At 38.5% G+C, this 21,233-nt stretch overlaps 1 protein-coding gene and 1 long non-coding RNA gene across 2 annotated transcripts; one reads left to right on the top strand and one right to left on the bottom strand.

Annotated features, from left to right (window-relative positions):
- Positions 1–5,049: 5,049 nt before the first annotated feature.
- LOC113529187 (gamma-aminobutyric acid receptor subunit rho-1) lies at positions 5,050–20,583 on the bottom strand. The gene is made up of 10 exons (XM_026918214.3): positions 20,385–20,583; positions 13,655–13,705; positions 13,239–13,345; positions 12,682–12,749; positions 12,181–12,404; positions 8,811–8,893; positions 8,352–8,492; positions 7,371–7,523; positions 6,900–7,096; positions 5,050–6,026 (listed from the first exon to the last, which is right to left on the bottom strand). The coding sequence occupies exons 1-10, from the start codon at positions 20,486–20,488 to the stop codon at positions 5,727–5,729; spliced, it is 1,428 nt and encodes a 475-aa protein (XP_026774015.2). The 5' UTR covers positions 20,489–20,583; the 3' UTR covers positions 5,050–5,726.
- Positions 5,919–8,551, top strand: LOC128317798 (uncharacterized). The gene is made up of 3 exons (XR_008301282.1): positions 5,919–6,035; positions 6,936–7,532; positions 8,284–8,551. It is a non-coding gene; the product is annotated as an uncharacterized LOC128317798 (long non-coding RNA).
- Positions 20,584–21,233: the final 650 nt, after the last annotated feature.

The raw sequence follows: 21,233 nt of genomic DNA, 5'->3' as shown, positions 1-21,233 counted from the left end.
TGTCGGGGGTGGGAATGGAGGGGATGTAGTTGGGAGTCTTGGACCCCGAGCTATCAGGAGTGCTCCGCTGAAAGGTGTGAGCCGTAATGACCGTCCAGGCTCAAGCCTGTGAGCCAAGGGTGGTTTTAGTCTGTACACTGAGAGCGAATGTAGGGACACATACGCTCCAGCTCTGTGGATACGGACACGCCTGTGTTGGGGGGCTGAGGAATGGAGGGGACGTAGTTAGGAGGTTTGGAGCCTGAGGTATCAGGAGTGCTCCGCTGAAAGGTGTGAGCTGTAATGACCGTCCAGGCTCAAGCCTGCAGTCTGTAAACTGAGAGCGAATGTAGGGACACATACGGTCCAGCTCTGTGGATACGGACACGCCTGTGTTGGGGGGCTGAGGAATGGAGGGGACGTAGTTAGGAGGTTTGGACCCTGAGCTATCAGGAGAGCTCCGCTGAAGGGCGTGAGCTGTAATGACCGTCCAGCCGCAAGCCTGCAGTCTGTACACCAGGAGTGAATGGATGAACACACACATTCCGGCTCTGTGAATACTGACAGTGCCCGTGAATTACAGGGCCTGTTAAAGCCGATCGCTTCAGTGGATGTGAGGGAAAGTGAGGGTGGGGCGGTGGATAGTGGCACAAGGGTAATAATGGGTGGACATACTGCGCAGCACAAAGTAAATTAGAGAAAGGGAAAGATTTTGTGACTTTTTTGGAGGTCTCGGCATTAGAGGATATCCAGGTGTTCGACACCACCCCTGGCTGTCAGAAAGTGTGAAACAGAAAAACACCTTGAATAAAAGCTGTGAAAATAAAAGTGACAGTGACTAATAAATGGTGTCGAATATGGCCTCGAGCCCCGGAGCGAGGCAGAACACAAACACACTCACACAGATGACACAGATGTTAGGAGGTTAGGCTGCGCAGGGTCAGTGTTGGCGATGACGTGGGTCAAGAAGTCAGTGTCGACACAGCAGCCCTGAGAGACCTGTAAGTCCACAGCTCAGCAGCATGGCGGCAGAAACAGCTTGTCTGGGCTCAAGACTAAAGATCACAGAGGAAGAGAAGACAGACTTAGTGTGTGACCAGAGTCTCCTCACCTCTCTCTGTGAATGCTATCTTTTATGCTCTTATGCTCCTTGCCATGCTTCAGAGAAAAGGAGCCGCCATCTTCTGCCAGTTGTGTCCCGTTCATTCACTACAGACAATTTAGAGATGCCAGTCATCCTACAACGCATGTCTTTGGACTGGGGGAGGAAACCAGAGTACCTGGAGGAAACCCTGGAAGCACAAGGAGAACATGCAAACTCCACGTACACAGGGCGGAGGCGGGAATTGAACCCCCAACCCTGGAGGTGCGAGGCAAACATGCTAACCACCGTGGCATAATTTATAAACAATTTTTGTATTCTATTATAATTTTGACTCAAGTATGTGGAGATGGCATCTGATTAGTGGTGCCCTCAAGGATTGTGGGTAATATAGTGATTAAACACATTTAAAAGAACAGAAAAGAAAACCTGACTGAGTTATGGCTTGTACTAGAGCAAATATGGTTTAGACATTACCTATCTAATGGTGAGTCAGTCTGGAAAGGTATATACACTGATTATAATCAGGTCCTCTAAATGGGATCACGGACAACACCAGCCAAGATGTGCTAACAAAGTCTACATGTGTGCCATGTTTCTTTCTGAGTACACTTTTAACAGCAAGTATCTATGGAAACCACAGGAATAGAATATGACTTGCAGTAACTGTTTTATCCTGGTGCTGATACAAATCCATGAGATGTAGCAACACTTGCTCACACATCGAGCACTCCAGGATGGCACATACTGTATATCACCTGGAATTGTCACCGTCTTTCCTAAACAAAGTACTCGCTGACTTCAGGGAAGCAACTTGGAATCTTACACTATATGGCCAAAGGTTTGTGAACACCTGACCATCACACCCATATGTGGTACTTCCCCCAAACTGTTTCCACAAAGATGCAAGCACACAATTGTCTAGAATATCTTTGTATGCCATAGCATTGCAGTTTCCCTTCACTGGAACTAAGTTCCAACCTAAACCTGTTCCAGCATAACAATGCCCCTGCTTGCAAAATGAGGTCTGTAAAGACATGGTTTGCTAAGGTTGGAGAGGAAGAACTCAAGTGGCCTGCACAGAGCCCTGACCTCAGTTTGCTTTAAAAATGAACTCATTTCTCATAGAGTTGCTGCAATGTCCTCCACCACTCTGAGCATAGCGTCCTGCTTTTCCAGGGCAGTACTGGCAAGGACTCTTGGTTTCTCTCCATATTTTGTCCTTTTCAGGTGCTGTGGCAGAATTAAAAGTACTCCCACTACTGCCTCTGAGAAGTTTTTCTCTTTTTTTTTCACAGTTTAGTAGTCATTTTGCACTTTCTGCTCTGTGGAAGAATAATGTAAGTAAACAGATTGCGGCAGAAATAACACACAAAGCAATTTTAAGCCAATCACCTTTAATGCTGAAACAACTTGCATCTTACAGGTTGAGCTCCTGTTTGCAAAGGGAACACTCTAGAAGACCATGTATGAGGAGAATGGGAAAGCTCTTGGCATGAAGTTTACCACAGAGGGCTTTTCAGGTAAAATAATAAAGCAATAAATTCAAACAGTACTACTTAATATTGCAGTCTCGGGTACATTAAGTATCTGCTTACAATTTCCCATTTTCAAAGAAGATGATATTAAATGCCATGTAACCCTGCAGTGACCCAAGTATTGAATTTTTTATTTTCTGACTTATTTTTAGGAGGATCTCTCTTTGCTTTTAGTAGTTCATCAAAACTAGTTAGAAAAGACATTAATGCAGGGAGAAAGAATACCAACACACTTATCATAAGTGCAACATTTATAGGGGGGAAAAAAATATTTATATAAATATATATATATATAGTCATATAGTCAGGATAATGTACTAATACTCACAGTTAAAGTGACTGATTTCTGAATTGTCTCTTTTAGTTTTTTTTTTTTTTTTTGCTTTTGTCTTTAAATCTGAAGAGGCACTTTTGCCTGATTTATTTGTTTTTATACCAGAATTCCTACATAATTTAATCGTCATGTGGCTCGTATGAGACATCTCATATGTGCATGGCAGATGGCCAGAACGATTACTGCACGACGAGGAATGTAAGTGCAACGTTTCTCAATGAAGCATAACCATACAGAAATTATTTTTTTCTTTTATTCACTAAATCAATAACTGGAAATATGTATTAAGACACTTTTGTTTTTGTTATTTTAATATACTTCTAGTGCACATATTCACTTTAAATGTACACACTTACTGTCTTGACTACGTTTTAATGAAGATAAACAAAAGGATGTATTCATAGCTATAAACAAAGATGAGTTTAAAAAAACAAAAATTAAATTGATAGGGGAAAATTATTCAGACACCACAAATGACCAACATTAGCACTTCGGTGCAAAGCCGCTGTTAGCAGTTACAGCTTTGAGACATCTATGTTAAGAAGTACTCAGCTTTTTGCAGCATTGTGGTTCATTCAGTTCACCAAGGTTACAAGGTGCCCTCTGATGGACTCACAATTTCAAAGTCCCCAATAAAAATGGCATTCAAGTCAGATTAGGATTCAGATTGATTGGCTAGGCCGTGCAAGGCCTTCTTGTGTTATTTTGTCTGTATGTTTGGGGTAGTTTTCTTGTTGAAACATCCATCTTCACCCCAGATTCAGTTTCTTGGCTGAAGAGATTCAATTCTCCTCTAATCCTACTCCATTCATGATTCCTTTGATGACATGTAATGCCCCAGTACCGTTTGCAGAGAAGTAGCCATGTATCATGATGCTCCCACCACCATGCTTCACTGTGAGTATAGTGTTCTTAGGATCATATGCACAACCCTTCTTTCTCCAAACATGATGAGCTGAATTATTTCCAAAGCAGACCAGAGTATATTGTTCCAAAAGAGTTCTGATTTGTCTAAATTCTTTTAGACATTCATATCTGTTGTTCCTGCTGCTTTCTTACTTTCCTTATCATTAGTTTGATAGCGTGTTAAGAAATCTTGCTATCCGAAGAAGACGAGCTGTCGTTCCATGAACTTTCCACCTGCATCTTATCAAACCAGTTGTACCTGACAACTTCAGGAAGCTCCTTCACCATGATTGCTAATGGTGGTGGGAAATCTTCCCAAAAACTGATGTCTTTTATAATGACACCAGGTGCAATTTGGAAGTAACTTGGACAGGACTGTTCGAATAGAGTCTGAATACTTTTTCCCTATCAATTTTTTAAACATATCTTCTTTATGCTTATGAATACATACTTTATGGCTTATATTCATACATACAAACTCAAAAACATGATCTGTGTAAATTTGAAGTTGATGTATACACTGGAAGTTTATTAAATATCAAAACGAAGGCATCCAAATACTTATTTCCCCTCACTTTATGCAGCGAATACACCAAGTGTAGCCATGTTTTCTACACTACAACAAATCGATGTCTTGTAGGATGACCCATGTATTCAGGCATACATTTCATTTTCACATTCACAGATCCAAACACGTTTATATATATCTAGGACATCAGAATAAGAATACCTATTTTCCAAAAATATGTATTTTTCCTACAATAGTTAACCGTATTTTCTTTACAAGATAACATTTCTAGTGATGCATTCTGGTGAAGAATAAACATAAGCATCACTATAGAGTTCCTTCATGGCAGAAAGGTTTACATGCAGCTCGTCTACATGAAGTTCTTCCACAAACTGTGCAAAATGAACATTTCCATGGACACTACATTTGAAGGTATTTACACAAATGTCTAGATGTGTCCAATTCAGTGCACATATGCATGAATACAACAAGTGCATGATGACACACAATACCCATGCACTTCATACCATCAGTCTCTTGTGTGTATGGTGTGTGTGTTTGTTGCACGTATTTGTTGTATGTGTCTTGTGTGTGTGTGTGTGTGTGCGCGCATGTGGGTTGCATGTATGTATTTTTTCTCAAATTATTATGAATTTATTCACAACATATTACAACTCTGCCTTCTAAGAGTTCATCTACAGGTATCTTCACCAGAGGAAGTAAATTATTGGCTGCTAACATGGCGATGGGATCCCCTCATAGGGGAAATGTTAAGGGAATGTCCACAAAGCCAGCAATAATATTAGAATACAATGAGGATGCACTAAATGTGAGAGCCTGACATCTTTCTTTCTGCCCTTCTGTGAAATGGACACACAAGTTGGGGGATCAAGCCCCAGCAATGCCAAGCTGCCACTGTTGGACCCATGAGCAAGGCCCTTAATCCTATCTGCTCCAGGGGCACTGTATCACGGCTGAGCCTATGTTCGGACCCCAACTTCCAGGAATATGCGAAGAAAATATTTCTCTGTACTGCAACTAATAAAGTCTTTCTTCTTTTTCTTCTTCAGTCTGCTAAGCCTGGTGCTTCCAGAACAGGGGTACAACACAATGCGACTATCTGTATGTGTTTATTGCTCCAAATATTCATATCTGTATCTGTATTCGGATTTAAATCCAACGTGGGTGTGACCTAAACCAGAAGTGTTTGTTTTCTTTGTTTGTTTCTATCTGCCTGCATCATTTACAACACATTTAGTTGGCTCTATTTCCCAAAATGTATGACATTGAAGAGTATCTTCATTGTGATAACACTGTCTGGATGAAAATTGTCATCTCTGGTATGAGCAGCAGCTGGTGTTAGGAATAAATGGACCAGTATATGATGTTGAAGACTGCGTAAGCTCCGGGGAAGATCACACGCGAGTACTTGTCTATGGCGTGGGTGTCGATCCAGAGGCTGCTGTAGGAGCGAGTCTTTCCAGCTCGGCCGGGAGTGCCCTGCTCTTTGTCCATGGCCAACTGCACCAGCATGTGCTCCCGCTTGTCTCCGTTCACCTCAGACATGCCGTAATGACCTGTGGTCATGGTGTCCATCTCGCTGTAGCTGCTGCTCATCATCATGTGGCCCACATGAGACATCCCACATGTGCAGGGCAGCTGGAGGCGGTAAAATGTTTCAGAGTTTACTTTTCTTCATAGTTACTGCATATTAAGATCATTTTTTTTAGGAAGCTCTAATGTTAAGTATATAAACATTTCAGAATGGTTTTAATTTTACAGAAATCAAAGATATTTATTAGTGAAAATTTTGATAAAATAAATCAATACTCATAATATTTGTAGTAATAATAATAATAATAATAATAATAATAATAATAATAATAAATGTTAATAAGAAACATGGATAAAAATACTTACATAATATATTAATAAAATAGTACAATTAATAAATTAATAAATATTACAATTATTTAATAATGCGGAAAAAATCTTATAAAATACAAATTAAATGCAAAAAATGTTACATAAATAACACTTTTAATACGTTTTTATTATCCATCCTAATAATGTGCATTACAGAAATTGCACTCATAAAAAACTAGAACATTTAATGAACAGGCATAAATTTAAAAAGATGATGATTAGAAAAGACAAAAATAAAAACATAGACTACATAAATATTTCTGAGTGGGTTTTTAGATAAAAGGAAAAGTTTTCAGAGGTCGTGGAGGACAGTTCGACACGCATTTATCGAAACATCTCAATCATCTAAATATATATCCATACGGTGATTTTATTGCCTAGACACTTCTGCATGTGCTAAATGTTAGACTGTAACTATCACTATAGCGTTTAGCCCTTTAGGGAAGTATGAAGGTCAATTCCATGTAACAAAATGTGACACTGTGTAAATTAAAATAATTCTATGACTTAGTAAACCAAACCAAAATTAAATCATTTATCCCTCATGCATGTTTTCAAATCACCTTTAACCTTTTGAATGTAGAAGAGCCCATGGCTTTATCTTACCCTCTCTCTGAGCTTCCTCTCTTTGCGTTCCTGCAGAGTGGACAGGTAGTTCACAGCTGCGTACTCGAGGACAGAGAGGAAGACGAAGACGAAGCTGACCCACAGGTAGATGTCTACGGCTTTGATGTAGGACACTCGGGGCATGGAGGCATTTACACCCGTGATGATGGTGGACATGGTGAGCACCGTGGTGATGCCTGAGGAAATAAATAAATAAAACAAAGGTATTGGGTGAAATATATTTTTTGAAAATATACTTGGTGAACTATGGACGTAATGTATTCTAGCCATATTTAGCGCATGTTAAACAGATTGGTGGTAAAATGGGCAAATGTTTAGGTAAGAGCCTGATATTGTAACACGATTGTAGATTGTAGATTGTATGATGATTGCAACTGCAAACACAGGAAGTCACTCATTCACAACATAAGTGTTGTAAAAAAGGACATCAAATCTCAAAGTGTGTCACACCAAGAGGAACTCTGGCAGGGACAGCGCGCCGGTCGATCCAGAAGGACACCCAGGACAGCATGACCATCAGCGTAGCAGGAAAGTAGGTCTGCAGCAGGAAGAAGAAAATGTGACGTCTCAGGGTGAACGTGATGTACAGACGGTTGTACCAACCTGGAAAAGGTGATTGAAAGGAAAAATGTAAATATTACAGTAAAAAGGTCTTGTTAGTGCATACAAAAAAAAAAATTTAAAAACAAGACACCAAAATAACACTACAATACCTATAAAGACAACATGGTCTGATGATGTAATGGCGTCAGGCCGTGTTTAACGTAAGTGGAGGATCACCAGGGTGAGAGCTAGTGGAGCATTCCCATGTGCTCGTCTCTTTGGCAAGTATTAATTTTTCAAAATTTTTCATGGCAGCGTATAAAATGACCCTGAATGCAATCTGATGGTGCAAGAGCTTTAACCCTTTCTGCTCCTGGGGTGCCGTATCATGGCTGACCCTGTGACCCCAACTTACTGGAATACGCAAAGAAAAGAATTTTCTGTGGTGTATAATAAATGTATACGTGACCAAAAAAGGATTTTTTCCCTTCTTCTTCTATCTGCTATTCCTGGAAGCCTTATTTGACAATAATAAGATTAGTGAAAGTCAAAGGATTAGATCCACTTCTACAACTCCTCGACAAGGACAAGCATGGATGTAGCGGAGGTGATTTATCAGCTGTAGATATCATGGTCACAATGATGTCACTCTGCTATTAGCACTTGTCAAAGAAATGACCGGTAGTTCTAAAGGAAACTGCACTGGTGGTACATAATGAAAGGAAGTAGGACATGATTATTATAAAGAACTAGGGTTATTAATATTAATAACATTTTATTACACTTTTTACACATTGCCTTGTTTTTCTTTTTCCCCTAGTTGCAACTGCTTTATTCCTCAGTACCTTTTGGATTAATCTTGTTCCACATTAACACATTAAGCAGTACCTGTGCTACTGTAGAAGGCCAGTTTTGTGGTGGTGTGAAACTCCTGAATGAGGAACTGAGAGAGTGAGATCTTGTCATCTGTCTTCAGAGAGTCGTTCCCTTTCTTCCAGTACAGCATCAGATCATCGTCAGTGTACGCATCTATAAAGAAGCCAGAATCATCCAGAAAGAAAAGCTTATCACTTCATTAAGTTGACCACTAAGTGTTTGAGATGAGCAAAAGCTAGCCTTGAAAAGAAAGCAACTTCAGATGTTTTTCCAGGTTAATAAATATCATGTATTTACAATCCGAAGGACTGAGTTTCTGAAAATATGGCCAGGTCATCACATTGCTCAAGAAAGAGACCAATGGAAAGACTTAATCAAAGTATAATGCCATCATTAAATACAATAGATACAATAGCTGGATAAGAAATTCTTGATTAGTTTGAATTACTGCATAAAGAAATAGATACTCACAGCTTTCGATCTCCAGCGAGCATGTTTGAGTGTCAAGAGGAAAGTGGCTGAGGTCCATGTTACACATAGCTGTAACTGTGACCCTGAAAATGTTATACACACACCATTCATGACTTTAGACATAATAATTGGCAACATTCTATGAAGCAAGTATTTATAAAGCTTTGTGGCTGTATTTAATTATTTGTAAGCATTTTTCTAATCTCTAATAATGCCTTTTAAAACTATACTTTACAACACAGCGCTGTTGTATTCTCAATTCTGATTGGTCCGAAGGTGTTGATTAATTTAGTATAACAGAGCTCTGAGAGTAGTTACAACTGCAACAGCAAACCACAGGTTTATATTACTGCAAGCGTTCTAGTTTTATCATTTCTAAAGTATCAACTTACAGGGACTTGTATGCCAGACAGGCCACATAAATGGATCTTAAAAACGTGTAATTGTTAATATGGTGATGGTTTCGGAGGAGACGTTTGTTTAGCCTTTATGGAAGGAGTTTCCAACATTAGCTCTTTGTACTGATCAGCTGTGAAGCTGAAACTTAAAGTTTGCCAGCATGGCCAAGTCTTTAGGACAGAGAGCTTTGCACTTTGTGGTTTCTTGGCAAGATGATAAGCTGCGTTTTTTTTTTTTTTTTGTCTTATTAACTTCAAGAGAGAGAAAAAAGAGAGGTTAATCGTGAGAGAGCACCTGTTTATAGCTGCTATAATGTAAGTGATAACAATGATTATTGAAATAATTATATACACTGATTATTTAATCAATAATAATTATTAATTATAATTAATAATTATAATAATAATTAAGTAATGTATTAAGTTATCAAATACAAATTATCACAAGTACTGCTGATTGCTGAATACAGACTTTGTGGAAAATAGTTTTTTTCTAGTGTGTAAATATGCTTCCTACAGTGAACTCAAACACCCTTGGTGGAACCTGAAGTTTCCACCAAAACACGCGACAAAACTTCAACTGACTGCCGAAACTCTTCCGACAATATATTTTACGATTTTTAGATCAAACCAAAAAAGGTCAAAAGTGAGCTTTTTTTTAGAACCAAAGTCTGCTTTGTAGAAAATTATTAATATACATACACATCACTCCACTCTTATGACTTTTACCATTTTAAGCCATTTACAGAGAAAAATACACGTTACGGTAAAGGCAAAAACTTCTAAATTTCAAGAACTGTCATTCAGAAGATTTGGTCCAACATCAACGTTTTGACAAGTACAACATAATCCATGTGGCACATTTTAAAAATTATTATATTTTTTTCCCTCTCATCCAAAGACAGTAGGAAATGTACACTTCTATAATAAAGATAGGAGCACTTTCCTAGAATTATTATAATAATACCATAACCCTCACTTTGTTATTGACAAATTAAAGCAATTACAGAGATGTTTCAGAGCACATATGGGTCATTTTGTTTCAGACTTATCCCCGCTTAACAAGCCACAATTTAGTAGCTACTTAATTTTCTTTTATATGGAGGTTAGGCAAATATTATGAAACGACCAGCTGTGTTTGGCGTGAGTGAACGCGGCACAGCTGCAGTAGCAGGCTGGAGATTAACCCCTCATCTGTGAGCTAGATTCGTGTTTCCCACAGGCTAGTCACATGGCCTCACATCAGCACATCCCACGAATCCCAGAACAGAAGCAGAATTACCACCATGCATGTCCTGTATGCTGGAGATTTAACTAATATGAGCTGTGGAGACTCAAATAATACCGGAGTTAAAGGGTGACATCATATTCTAAGGGAAGCACTAAACCCACTGACAATCCATTGCCTAGGAGATTATGAGAGCTTTAACATGCCATGGTTCTTCCTGTGGTGATTATGGTCTTCTGATTATCGTATGGACCACGATTTTAGCACTCTGATAGTTAATCAAAAAGCTTTTAAATGGGTTTTGAAACCAATCAAGTATCTGTGGTGTTATAAGACAAGAGTCAAGAGGCCAAAAAACAGAACTAAACACACACGAAGACAAAGTGCTCACTTGAAAATAGAGTCATTTGAGGACAGATTGGCTGAGGAACGTAAATATACATAAAAATGTATTTTTTGACAACTAATCAAGTCTATTAAAACTGCAAGGTCTCAATGTCTCAATGAATCCTCACATCTAATATTTCCCTTCTACCCTACATTTCCTCTTCTTTAACTATATATTCTTATTTAGTTTATGCAACACTTCCTCTTGGACATGCAAGTCTGTTCATGAATGCCGACTCATGATAGCAGATTCATTATATGAATTATATCATGGATAACAAGAACTCTTCATGCAATATATACTGCAATACTACACTCTTACCATATCGTATCATCATATATTTTTAAATGATCTCTTGCTTTTATGTTTCAGGTTCTAATTTGCTACAATTGTTCTGGGCTTTAAGGGAAGTGTTTGTGTTTAAAGGTTGTGGACTATACATTATTAAAAACCCTGTCTCAGACACATTTACTCAAGAAAAATCTGGAAGCCTCTAACACATGAACTACATGCATAATCTAAATGGGCCCCTCAGGAAATCAACTCAAGTACCTGCATAATCCTTGGCTGAATACTAAGAACTTTTCCTTAACTTTCTGAGTGGCCCGGTCAAATTATTAAAAGGATATATGTAGAGTTCATGCCTCTGAGGTTGCCAGATTTATCTTGTGTGGAGCTGCTGGGCCAGGAGTTTTTCAGCTGTCTGAATAGACCACAACCTTTAAATCAGGTACTTGCTTTTAGAGCCCAAAAGAATCAGTCAATGTAAAACGCTTGTCACAATCAAATAAAAAAGCAAGATACACTAAAAAATATAACATTGTTAAGATAAGTATTATTTAAAATGCTTCCTCCAACAAGGGCCTCCAAAAATGTGGCATCTACAAGGTTCCTAAAATGTATTAATTCCTAATGTCATATATATCTAATAATCAATACTGTCCTTGGATGGCATTTCATTCCAAGTTCTGTTATATGTACTTTGGTGTCCAAAACCGGTTGTCAGATGGTTGATATCTCACAAGTAAAATGAACTTTAGATCAAGGGCAGAATTGCACATAACTGATACACCATTGTTTTCTGCAAAATCAGCCTTTCACATGCATCTCACACTCAACTGTATAACTAGTGCACAAGTCTGACGTTTAAATACCAATGTGAACAATCTGATCCACTCCTCATTACATACATTTACCTCGAATCTAAATACAGTCCGATGTTATTCTCAGACCCTGGCCTATTTGTAGTAGCGTGAGAATGTTTTCCAGAGAGACTACAAGTTCCTTCTGTACGTCGCTCTGTATAAAGACATCTGCGAAATGCTTTAAATGTAACGTTGGGCATCATTTGTTTACCTGACGCTATAGAGTACTTTGCCATCCGGATGGACCCTGAGCATGACGTTGTCCGTTGTTGTATCGTGGATGAAGGAGCGTTTGGAGTGGACGAAGAACATGTCAGGGACCCAGATCTTCTTTACTAACCGGCTATCAAAAGTCATGCTCTGGTTGGTCTTTCCTGGGAAGGACAGGCGCTCGTCTTTCCAATAATGCCTCAGGTACAGAGTCATGGTGAAGTCCTGACACACAACAACAACTGTTGCAGTACATTTTTAATCAATCCAGGCTTAGTGTCTGATAGTATGTTTTGAATTGTTGCCAAAGATAAGGCATTAAATTTATTTATTTTTTTTGAGTTTTCTGGTTTTAAACTTAGCTTGTCTATTTTTACCTTCATTATAGACCTGCATATTATTGAATAATTCCTAATAATAAATATAAATTTTAAAAAATCCCACTTATATGTGCAAAAGTCTGCAAAAAAGTGTATTATTAAAAAAGAACAGATTCTTTTACCATATCCACTTCAGAGATAGTGTCCAGGCTTTCAACTTGCACATCCACGCCCACAGGAATAGCTGGGCCTGGAAAGAAAATTGAGGGATTTTTATGGGTTCTTTGGAAAGTTATGGGTTCTTAGATTACTAAAAGCGTTCTAGTTTGGATGATTGGGCTTTACATAGAACTTTCTACAGAGGAAACAACCCGAGGAACAACTGAAGAACCTTTACAGGTTCTAGATTTGACCTTTTTCTAAAAGTGTAAACGTTAATTCAAACTCAAACTCAAAAAAGCAGCAATTGTGGAAGGAATTAAACACAGCAACCTGTTAGGAGCTACTTTTAGCACTAAAATTGTGGTGAACATGACCCCCTGTTTATTATTTGTGATTATTTTTGAGAAATGTTTGGCTCTTTTGTTCAGTCTGCCATTTACAAGTATGCTGTGTTGATAAGCAGTGCAAATTCTTCACAATACTTTATAAGCACAATTCCACATCTCTTGTACACAGCTTTTACAGAACTTTTGCTTGGTTATGTACTTATGTGTGGTATTTTCAGTTGCTATTTTACCTCCAAAGCCAGGCCGCATTGTGAAATCATGGTCATCTATCCTGAGGAGGTGCTCAGATTTCGGCGCTGAGCCCTTGGTGATGTCGGGGCTCCTTTTTAGAATGGGACTTCAACCAGGATTAAATCACAAATAGTTAGAAATGAACAAGGCACAATTTGTCAAAAGCATCACAGCACAAACATCATCGACAAGTGGTAGAGCGAGCATTGCATTGAACTCTCTCTCTCTCTATGTGTTAACATTAATTTAACTTTACAATGCTGTTAGGAAACTCAGAGCAGCCTGGCATAAGAAGTTACAAAGGACCATTCTGGGTCTTTTTTTAAATCTAGTTTAAAATTACAAATGCAAATTTACACCCTATGGTAAACTAACTGCTGTAAAACTTGTAAGAAATAACAAGGCATTTGATTACCTTCCAGACTTGTGAATTCCTCCCACTGTTCTTGTAGCATCTCTCCGGGATCTACAACAAGCATAAAGTAAGTTCACTGCAACAGTATATTGCCTTTTTTTTTTACATGCTACATATGTAAAGGATATTAAAGATTGGTTTTCATGAAATAATGTCTTTGGTGTATCAAATTGGGTTTGATTTTTGGAAATCAATGCACTGTTAAATTCATCTAATCTAATTTATTTGAATATCATTTCAATCTGAGGATTGGAGAAAGACCAGGCAATGTTTTCCCAATTTTCAACTGTCCAGTTTCACTGATCCTTTGTTCAATGTAACCTCGGAGTCCTGTACTTGGCTAACAGAACTGGAACCCAACGTGGTCTACGTCTGTTGTAGCCCATCCAGTTCTGAGATGCTTTTCTGCTCACCACAGTTGTAGAGTGGTTATTTGCGTTTCCGTAGCCTTCCTGTCAGCTCGAATAACTTTGGCTGATCTCCTCTGTCCTCTCTCATCAACAAGGCACAGAATTATCTCTTACTGGACGTTTTTTGTTTTGTTTTGTTTTTGCACCATTCTGTGTAAACTCTAGAGACTGTTATGTGTGAACATTTCTGAAATAATCAATAATAATGAAATAATGAAATATGAAATAATCAGTTTCTGAAATAATCAAACCAGCACATCTGGCACCAGCAAGCGTGCCACGGTTAAAGCCACTGAGATCTCCATTCTTATGTTTTAACTGACCTGTACTTGCATGATTTTATGCATTGGGCTTCCACACACAGCACATTTGCTGTGTGTGTACAATTGCATAAATGAGCAGGGATATGGGTGTTTCTATTAAAGTGGCCAGTGAGTGTATTTTTCCACTTTTAGCACTTAAAAACATTTGTCCCTTCCAACATACCATGACAGAGAAATCTTCATTGAAAAGTGATACCATGGTATACTGAGAAATCATCATATGCAGTCATAGTGCAATCATCATATTTTGAAATTTCAGACTCTTCCACCCCTACAGAGATGCAATTCACCCCTGAAGGTCATAATAAATGAAAGATATTGAAGTTGTCTCTAAAGATGTCATGGGTGATTACGAGGCTTGTGACCTTTTCAAATCCACCAGAATCCAACATTTACAGAAATGAGTGAGGAAAAAAAAATGTGAACAGGCCAAAGGTATTATGCAAGAAGAGAATATGGTCAGGTTAATGAAAATCAGATGAGTCCTCATTTCCTAACGCTAGATTAAATCTGTGATCTGAAGACTTGAGTCACCTCTGAATGGGCTGCAGTCTAATCGTATTAAAGATAAGGTCTTATTATGATAAAAAATATCATTACCACATATGTTTTTTAATATATATGCACAGATGCAAAATGCAAATAAAACAAGTGGATGGAAACTCCACTAAACTAAGATTCTGAATAAAAAGAAGTGTTATATAATGTCACCCACACACACACACACACACACACGCATGAACACACTCTCCCACTCTCACGCATGCATGCATTCTTTGTTGCTCGTGAGTGACACTGCTTTAAGCACTTTGGTGCCCTCAGCACGTTGCTCTCTAAGAGGCTGTCACTCCAGATCTCATCTCATCTTTTCTGTCTCACACAGCTCTGCAGAGACTCTCTCATTCTGTCAGACTGTATTTCCACATCACTTTTTGATGCGAGGGGTCATGACAAATGTGAGGGGTTTGTGCAAAACAAAAACTTCATGCGAGTGAATTTTGAAAATCACTATCTGTGTTGTTGTATATGAAACCTTTGAATTTGACAGTGTAATATTTGGATGTATTCATTGAATCGTGTGATTTCCCCCATTCTGATGTTTGATGTGAACAATAACTGAAGCTCTTGACCTGGATCTGCATGATGTAATGCATTGTACTGCTGCCACATGATTGGCTGATTGGATAATTGCATAAATAAGCAGATTTATTGAGGTTCCTTATAAAGTGGCCAGTGAGTGAAAATCATGCACTGGATTATACAACGTGCATATGAACAGAGACCATTCACAATTTAGGACACATAAAAACAGTCAATTGGGAATGAATTCATAATGATTGGCAAAAATCTTTGCATGGAAACATAGCCAGTGTTTGCGTATCTTGCATCAGATTACACCGTGGACAATAAACTGGACGACTTCTGTTAAAGACAAAGCTCTTACTTTTTTATCAGTGAAAGCAGAAAACTCTTACTTCCTAAGATACTGAGGAACACTGTTCTGGATTGTGCAACTTGACAAGAATTACAATGTTTTATTTATTTATGAGCAATAGGTTAGTGGACAAGATGGGTACAAATTGAGGTGAGGAAGATCTTGTGGGCTGACCTTTGGTGGGCAGAACCTAATGGCATCAAATCCTTAATCCCAGCAGTATATGACATCCTCCTCAACCCATCTAACCTGCATTGCCAGGGTTTGGTGGAAACACTAGACTGCCTTCTCTGACAGACAAGAAGAACCCTCGAGCACATCCAGAGCCGCTGATCAAAGGCTCTTGGAGAAGGTTGGTAGTACTGGTGACACAACCGTCTTTCTTAATGTTGCACAGCCGAACCCTTGAAGCCTTACATCAGCTTCGCCAGAGTCATGGAGAGGCAGATCCTGTGCTTCTGAACAGGGCACAGGACTGGCTCAAGATGGTGGACATTGGCAGACAACTAAAGATTCTTCAGCACATTGCTAAGACCACCATGTGACCTGATATTTTTCTGCTGTCAGAGTCAACACAGGCTATCATTAATGCTTGAGCATAGAGTACCATGGGAATAGCGCAAGCGTGAAGCTTTTGAGCAAAAGAGAGAGAGAAATATGAGGGTCTGGTCAATGAAGAGGGCGCTGGAGGACAAGCTGCTTGCCTGAACAGGTTTTGCAGGGCGGTCCCTGTCCCTTGGTACAGGATATTCTGAACTCTGCATCACAGAAGAGAGCAGAAGGAGAGCTATCTGTAACAACACAAAAGCAGCAAGCTGGTTCTGGATCAAGAGAGCAGATCCATGGTCTGCTGCTAGGACACAAGCTGTGGCTTGATCCACCTCAGTTGGGTCACCTGGACGAGGGTGTCTGATGGTGAAAGACACAAAACACCCAAGGACCCCAGATTACATAACTGATGAGCCCTAGAACATTTAACCTTGTGGCAAATCCACACTAAAAGTTACTTCCTGTTATCACTTACGTTAGAATAGCTATAAACAGCTGTTCCCTCATCAGCCTCCCTGCAGCTTGTCATGTAACCGAGAAACCAGAAAGCGCAAACTCCTCTGTCCTGAATTCTTTCCCATAGCAGAAAACGTACTGACCGTTACAAAGCGTTGACACTGGAGACTCCTTCCATAAATGTAAATTAAAATGTCCCATTACAGAAAGCCTTTGCATTTCAAAAATGATCTGTTTGTTGTTGGTAAACAGCACATTTTATGACCTGTTTATTATTAGGCTTAGAATATATGGAACGTCCATCATACAAGTCCCTGTTACTACAGAAATTATAAAATGCGCATCGATATAAACCTGTGAACCTGTGAGTTTCTGCCAGAACTACTGTCAGAGCTGCTGTCACAGGAAATTAATCAACACCTACTGACCAATCAGATTCAAGAATTCAACAGTGCTGTGGGATAATTTCTTTTTTATCTCAAAAAGAAGATTCAGGTAAGTGGTGTCACATTGGAATTAAACCAACATCACACGTTAATTTAATATGCTCTGTGATCAGCAGCGAGGCTTTCTTTAAATAAGACATTTAACAAGACTTAAGCAGAGCGTCTACACTTTAAGCAGGTTTAAATATAAAATTTTCATATAAAATGTCAGAGGGAGACGTTATTCTGGATGTACAGGAATGAGTGTTCATGTTTAATCAGAAAAGTGTTTTGCTCATCATTTCTCTCCTTCAGGTGACATTCATTTGGCTGATTGGTTTGGCTTCTTGTGTGGGTAAAGCGCTTTGGATGTTATACACACACACACACACACACACACACACACAGACATACACAATCCCTAGAGATTGCAACTATCACATGTAATGTGTGTGTGTATTAAGTATTCAGTTAATTAATCAATTAATTAAAAGCATGACTAAAACAGCACACTTTCAACATTCGGTTGATTAAAATTGTGCAGCACGCATCGTTTGTAACCTTCATCCTTCTTGTCTCTCTGATCAATAACAATAATACATCGGCCCAGATTAACCTTCACCCTCAGCTGTCACTAAACTCACATTTTCATAAGCTCATTTCACAAAACCTACAGCGTTGGACCAAGAACTTTTATTATTACTGCAGCGGCTATTGCAATAACGGCATCCACACGCAGTGTACCACGGGTCCAATCAGAAGACGTTTGAAGTAAAAATACACACACACACTCACACACACACACACACCAAATTGCATGCACTTTTAGAAGCAGGGTTCCCGCAAACATTTACTGAATGATTAATGCTTCTAACTTTCTAAAGCTACTAAAGTACAACCCTCAGTTGTATGACTCTGCCACATAAAAGACATTTCTCATAGATGGACAAAGAAATAAGAAAAGAAAGAATGAACGAGGAATGAAAAAAGGAAGGTAGATTTAAAGTAACCAACAGGTTCTTGGGGGGGAAAAAGCTGCCACTCGTCTGTTTTAGTAAAACACTAGTAAAAGCTACATGCAGAGTTTATTTGTTATTATTAATTACTGTACGTAAGTGTGTAACATCTTTGTCTTGGAATGAAATGTTCATATTGCATAAGTTTGTTCAATAAAAACAAAATAATGAGCATCTCAGTTCTATCATTTAGAATAACTGGATGAATAGATGATTTGGTAATATTAAGACCTCTACTGTTCTATAATAAGCTCGCTGTGAAAAATATGCAAGAAAATGAAAGAAAAAGCTCTGTAAGGAATAGTGGTAAGATTTCAGTTTTAAAGCTGACAGTATTTCCTTTGCACAGGACACTCTTTATAATATGTGCTCCTTTAACCCTTTCATACATAAATTATTTTAAAACATATCCTATAACAGATTCTTTCCATTTTTAACTTCTAACTGCATTTTTATTTTTTCAAAATATCACTTATATTAAAAAGTAAGTGAATTGTCCATGTTTAGGTATACCATGCATAAAAAGGATTAAAACTTTTACATGAATTTTGTTCATAAACAAAAGCGGTTAACATTCAGGTCTAAAATATATAATATCAATTACCAAAATGCTAGAAAATATCATTCTGTAAATAAAATATAGCAATATTACTGACAAGTACAAAATATGTACATGATGCAGCTGATTAAAACAACAACAATAAAAAAAAAAACTTCATTTAAAAAAAATAATCAAGGTGCTCATAGGGGTCTGGCACAATTTTTTTTTTTTCTTTTTACTTAATCTTTTTTGAGAGCAGCAGAAATCAGGATCATAAGAGTCATAATATGAGTTATGTCATGGTCTCACGTGATTCGGAGGTCACTTACATCTTATATTTTAATAAAAACAACCTGACTTATCTGCAGCTGCGACGTTATGTGACTATGAAGATGAAAAAATTTAACAAGCACGTGTATGAGAAATGTCTAGAAAAGCATACACCTCAGATAAGTAGTAGAATTATTACATGTATATATAAAGGTCTGTTAAATCTTAAAACACATTCGAAATCTTACATTAAAACAAAACGGGAGAAGGAAGGTGGGATAATTATATCTGAGGAAGAATAGACAACAATATGGAGATATCAGTGGAAGTGCACCAGTTCACAGAAATGGAGGGAGTTTGGCTGGAAAAACCTGATATTATATTTTTTTACACCTTCTCAGAAATCCCACTATAATAGTAACCTCAGTGTTTGCTAGAGAAGCTGTGGAAACCGAAATGATGCAAATCATTACCACATCTTCTGAAACTGCCATGTTCTCAATGATTATTGGGGAGGGATACACGTTGCACTACAAGATATTTCTAAATGTGTAATGGCTCTAGAAATAAAGCCATATATTTTGGATATATACCTCAAGAATGGGTGGAAAGAGACAAATATTTAATGAATATACTGCTGGGGGCTGGTAAAAAGACAAACGGTTGTCACAGGAGAGCTCAACTCTAAATACATGGATGCAAATTATAATGGATTTTTACAAAATGGGAACGATAACAGCATCTGTCAATCATAAACTGGAACCATTTGCTTTATATGGGGAAATACAGGCCTGATTTTATTTTCACAAGTCAGTGATTAATGATGTACAGATGTACAGCGATCACTCCCTACTTGTACGTAGTTTTTCTTTCTTTTGTTCTTTCTTTCTTATGTGCATATTTTTTGAGATATATGGTAAACACAGATATATGATATATACATACAGTATCTGAAATACATCTGATGGAAATGTTTATTTGATTTTGAATGTCAACTAAAAAAAAAAAAAAAAAAAAAACTGACTGTCCATAAGTGTGGATATGATGCATGAAGCCAATTCACTGTCATTTTAAAGATATATGAACACACACACTTGAGAAAAAAAAAAATCTAGGTAACTTAGACTGTACTGTATACCAGTTTAAGAGGAGTCAGAGCAGTGTGTGTGGAAGAATGGAAGCATTAAAAATGCATTGGGATATTTTAACCAGGACACATTTCTGAACTGAATGAAATCTGTGTGTGTGTGTGTGTGTGTGTGTGTGTGTGTGTGTGTGTGTGTGTGTGTGTGATGGGCTTCTTACCTGTGCTGGCTGCAGGTGTGAAGATTTCTCCCCCTGACTGCTGCCTCTGTGCTGCACGCGCCCAGCAGCTGGACACACATTAGCGCGAGCAGGTCCGCGCGCATGGCGCCTTCATCCAAGCGCGAGAACTGATCCGGGTTGTAAACAAGTGCACAGCTGTAATTATTAATTAATAAGAATATTAAAACTCATTGAAAGTTTGCTCTTCCCTGCTGCATGTGTTACACTCCCATGCTACACGTACAAGCAGATATCACCCGCCCCAAGCTCAGTGCAGATATTAATACCCCGGCTCAGTCTCAAACCCCCTCCTGTTCCCTGCAGAAGTGCACAGAGTAGGGCATGAACTAATGTACACAGTAGGCTCCCTAAGTCCAGAAGGGAGCCATTTTGGATCGAGCCCATGAATCAGCTATGTATCTTACAGCATATTATGTAATAATATCACTGCTGATAAGAGAGTTTTCAGTCTGTAACCATCAGGATCTAATAAAATGTAAACACTAACACTAACACTAACATACACTATATGGCCAAAAGTTTGTGCACACCTGATCATCACACCCATATGTGCTTGTGGATCCCATTTCAGATTTATTCCCTGTTATAATGAGCTCCACTCTTCTGGGAAGGCTTTGCACTACATTTTGGAGTGTGGCTGTGGGGATTTGTGTTCATTCAGCTACAAGAGCATTAGTGAGGTCAGGCACTGGGGTGTGTGAGGAGGTCTGGGGTGCAGTCGGTGTTCCAGTTCATCCCAAAGGTGTTCAGTGGGGTTGAGGTCAGGGCTCTGTGCAGGACACTCGAGTTCTTCCACTCCAACCTTCACACACCATGTCTTCACGGAGC

The sequence above is a fragment of the Pangasianodon hypophthalmus genome, chromosome 30, assembly GCF_027358585.1.
Source record: "Pangasianodon hypophthalmus isolate fPanHyp1 chromosome 30, fPanHyp1.pri, whole genome shotgun sequence".
NCBI classification, from domain to species: Eukaryota; Metazoa; Chordata; class Actinopteri; order Siluriformes; family Pangasiidae; genus Pangasianodon; species Pangasianodon hypophthalmus.
The sequence above is the reverse complement of the archived record's forward strand: the minus strand, read 5'-3'. Positions and strand labels throughout refer to the sequence as shown.

Excerpts from the sequence above, each read along its gene's own strand:
- LOC113529187 (XM_026918214.3), bottom strand. The coding sequence starts at position 20,488 with ATGCGCGCGGACCTGCTCGCGCTAATGTGTGTCCAGCTGCTGGGCGCG. Across the intron at positions 13,706-20,384 it reads CACACCTGCAGCCAGCACAG|ATCCCGGAGAGATGCTACAA; the intron begins GTAAGAAGCCCA and ends TGCTTGTTGTAG. Across the intron at positions 12,405-12,681 it reads CTATCTCTGAAGTGGATATG|GACTTCACCATGACTCTGTA; the intron begins GTAAAAGAATCT and ends GTTGTGTGTCAG.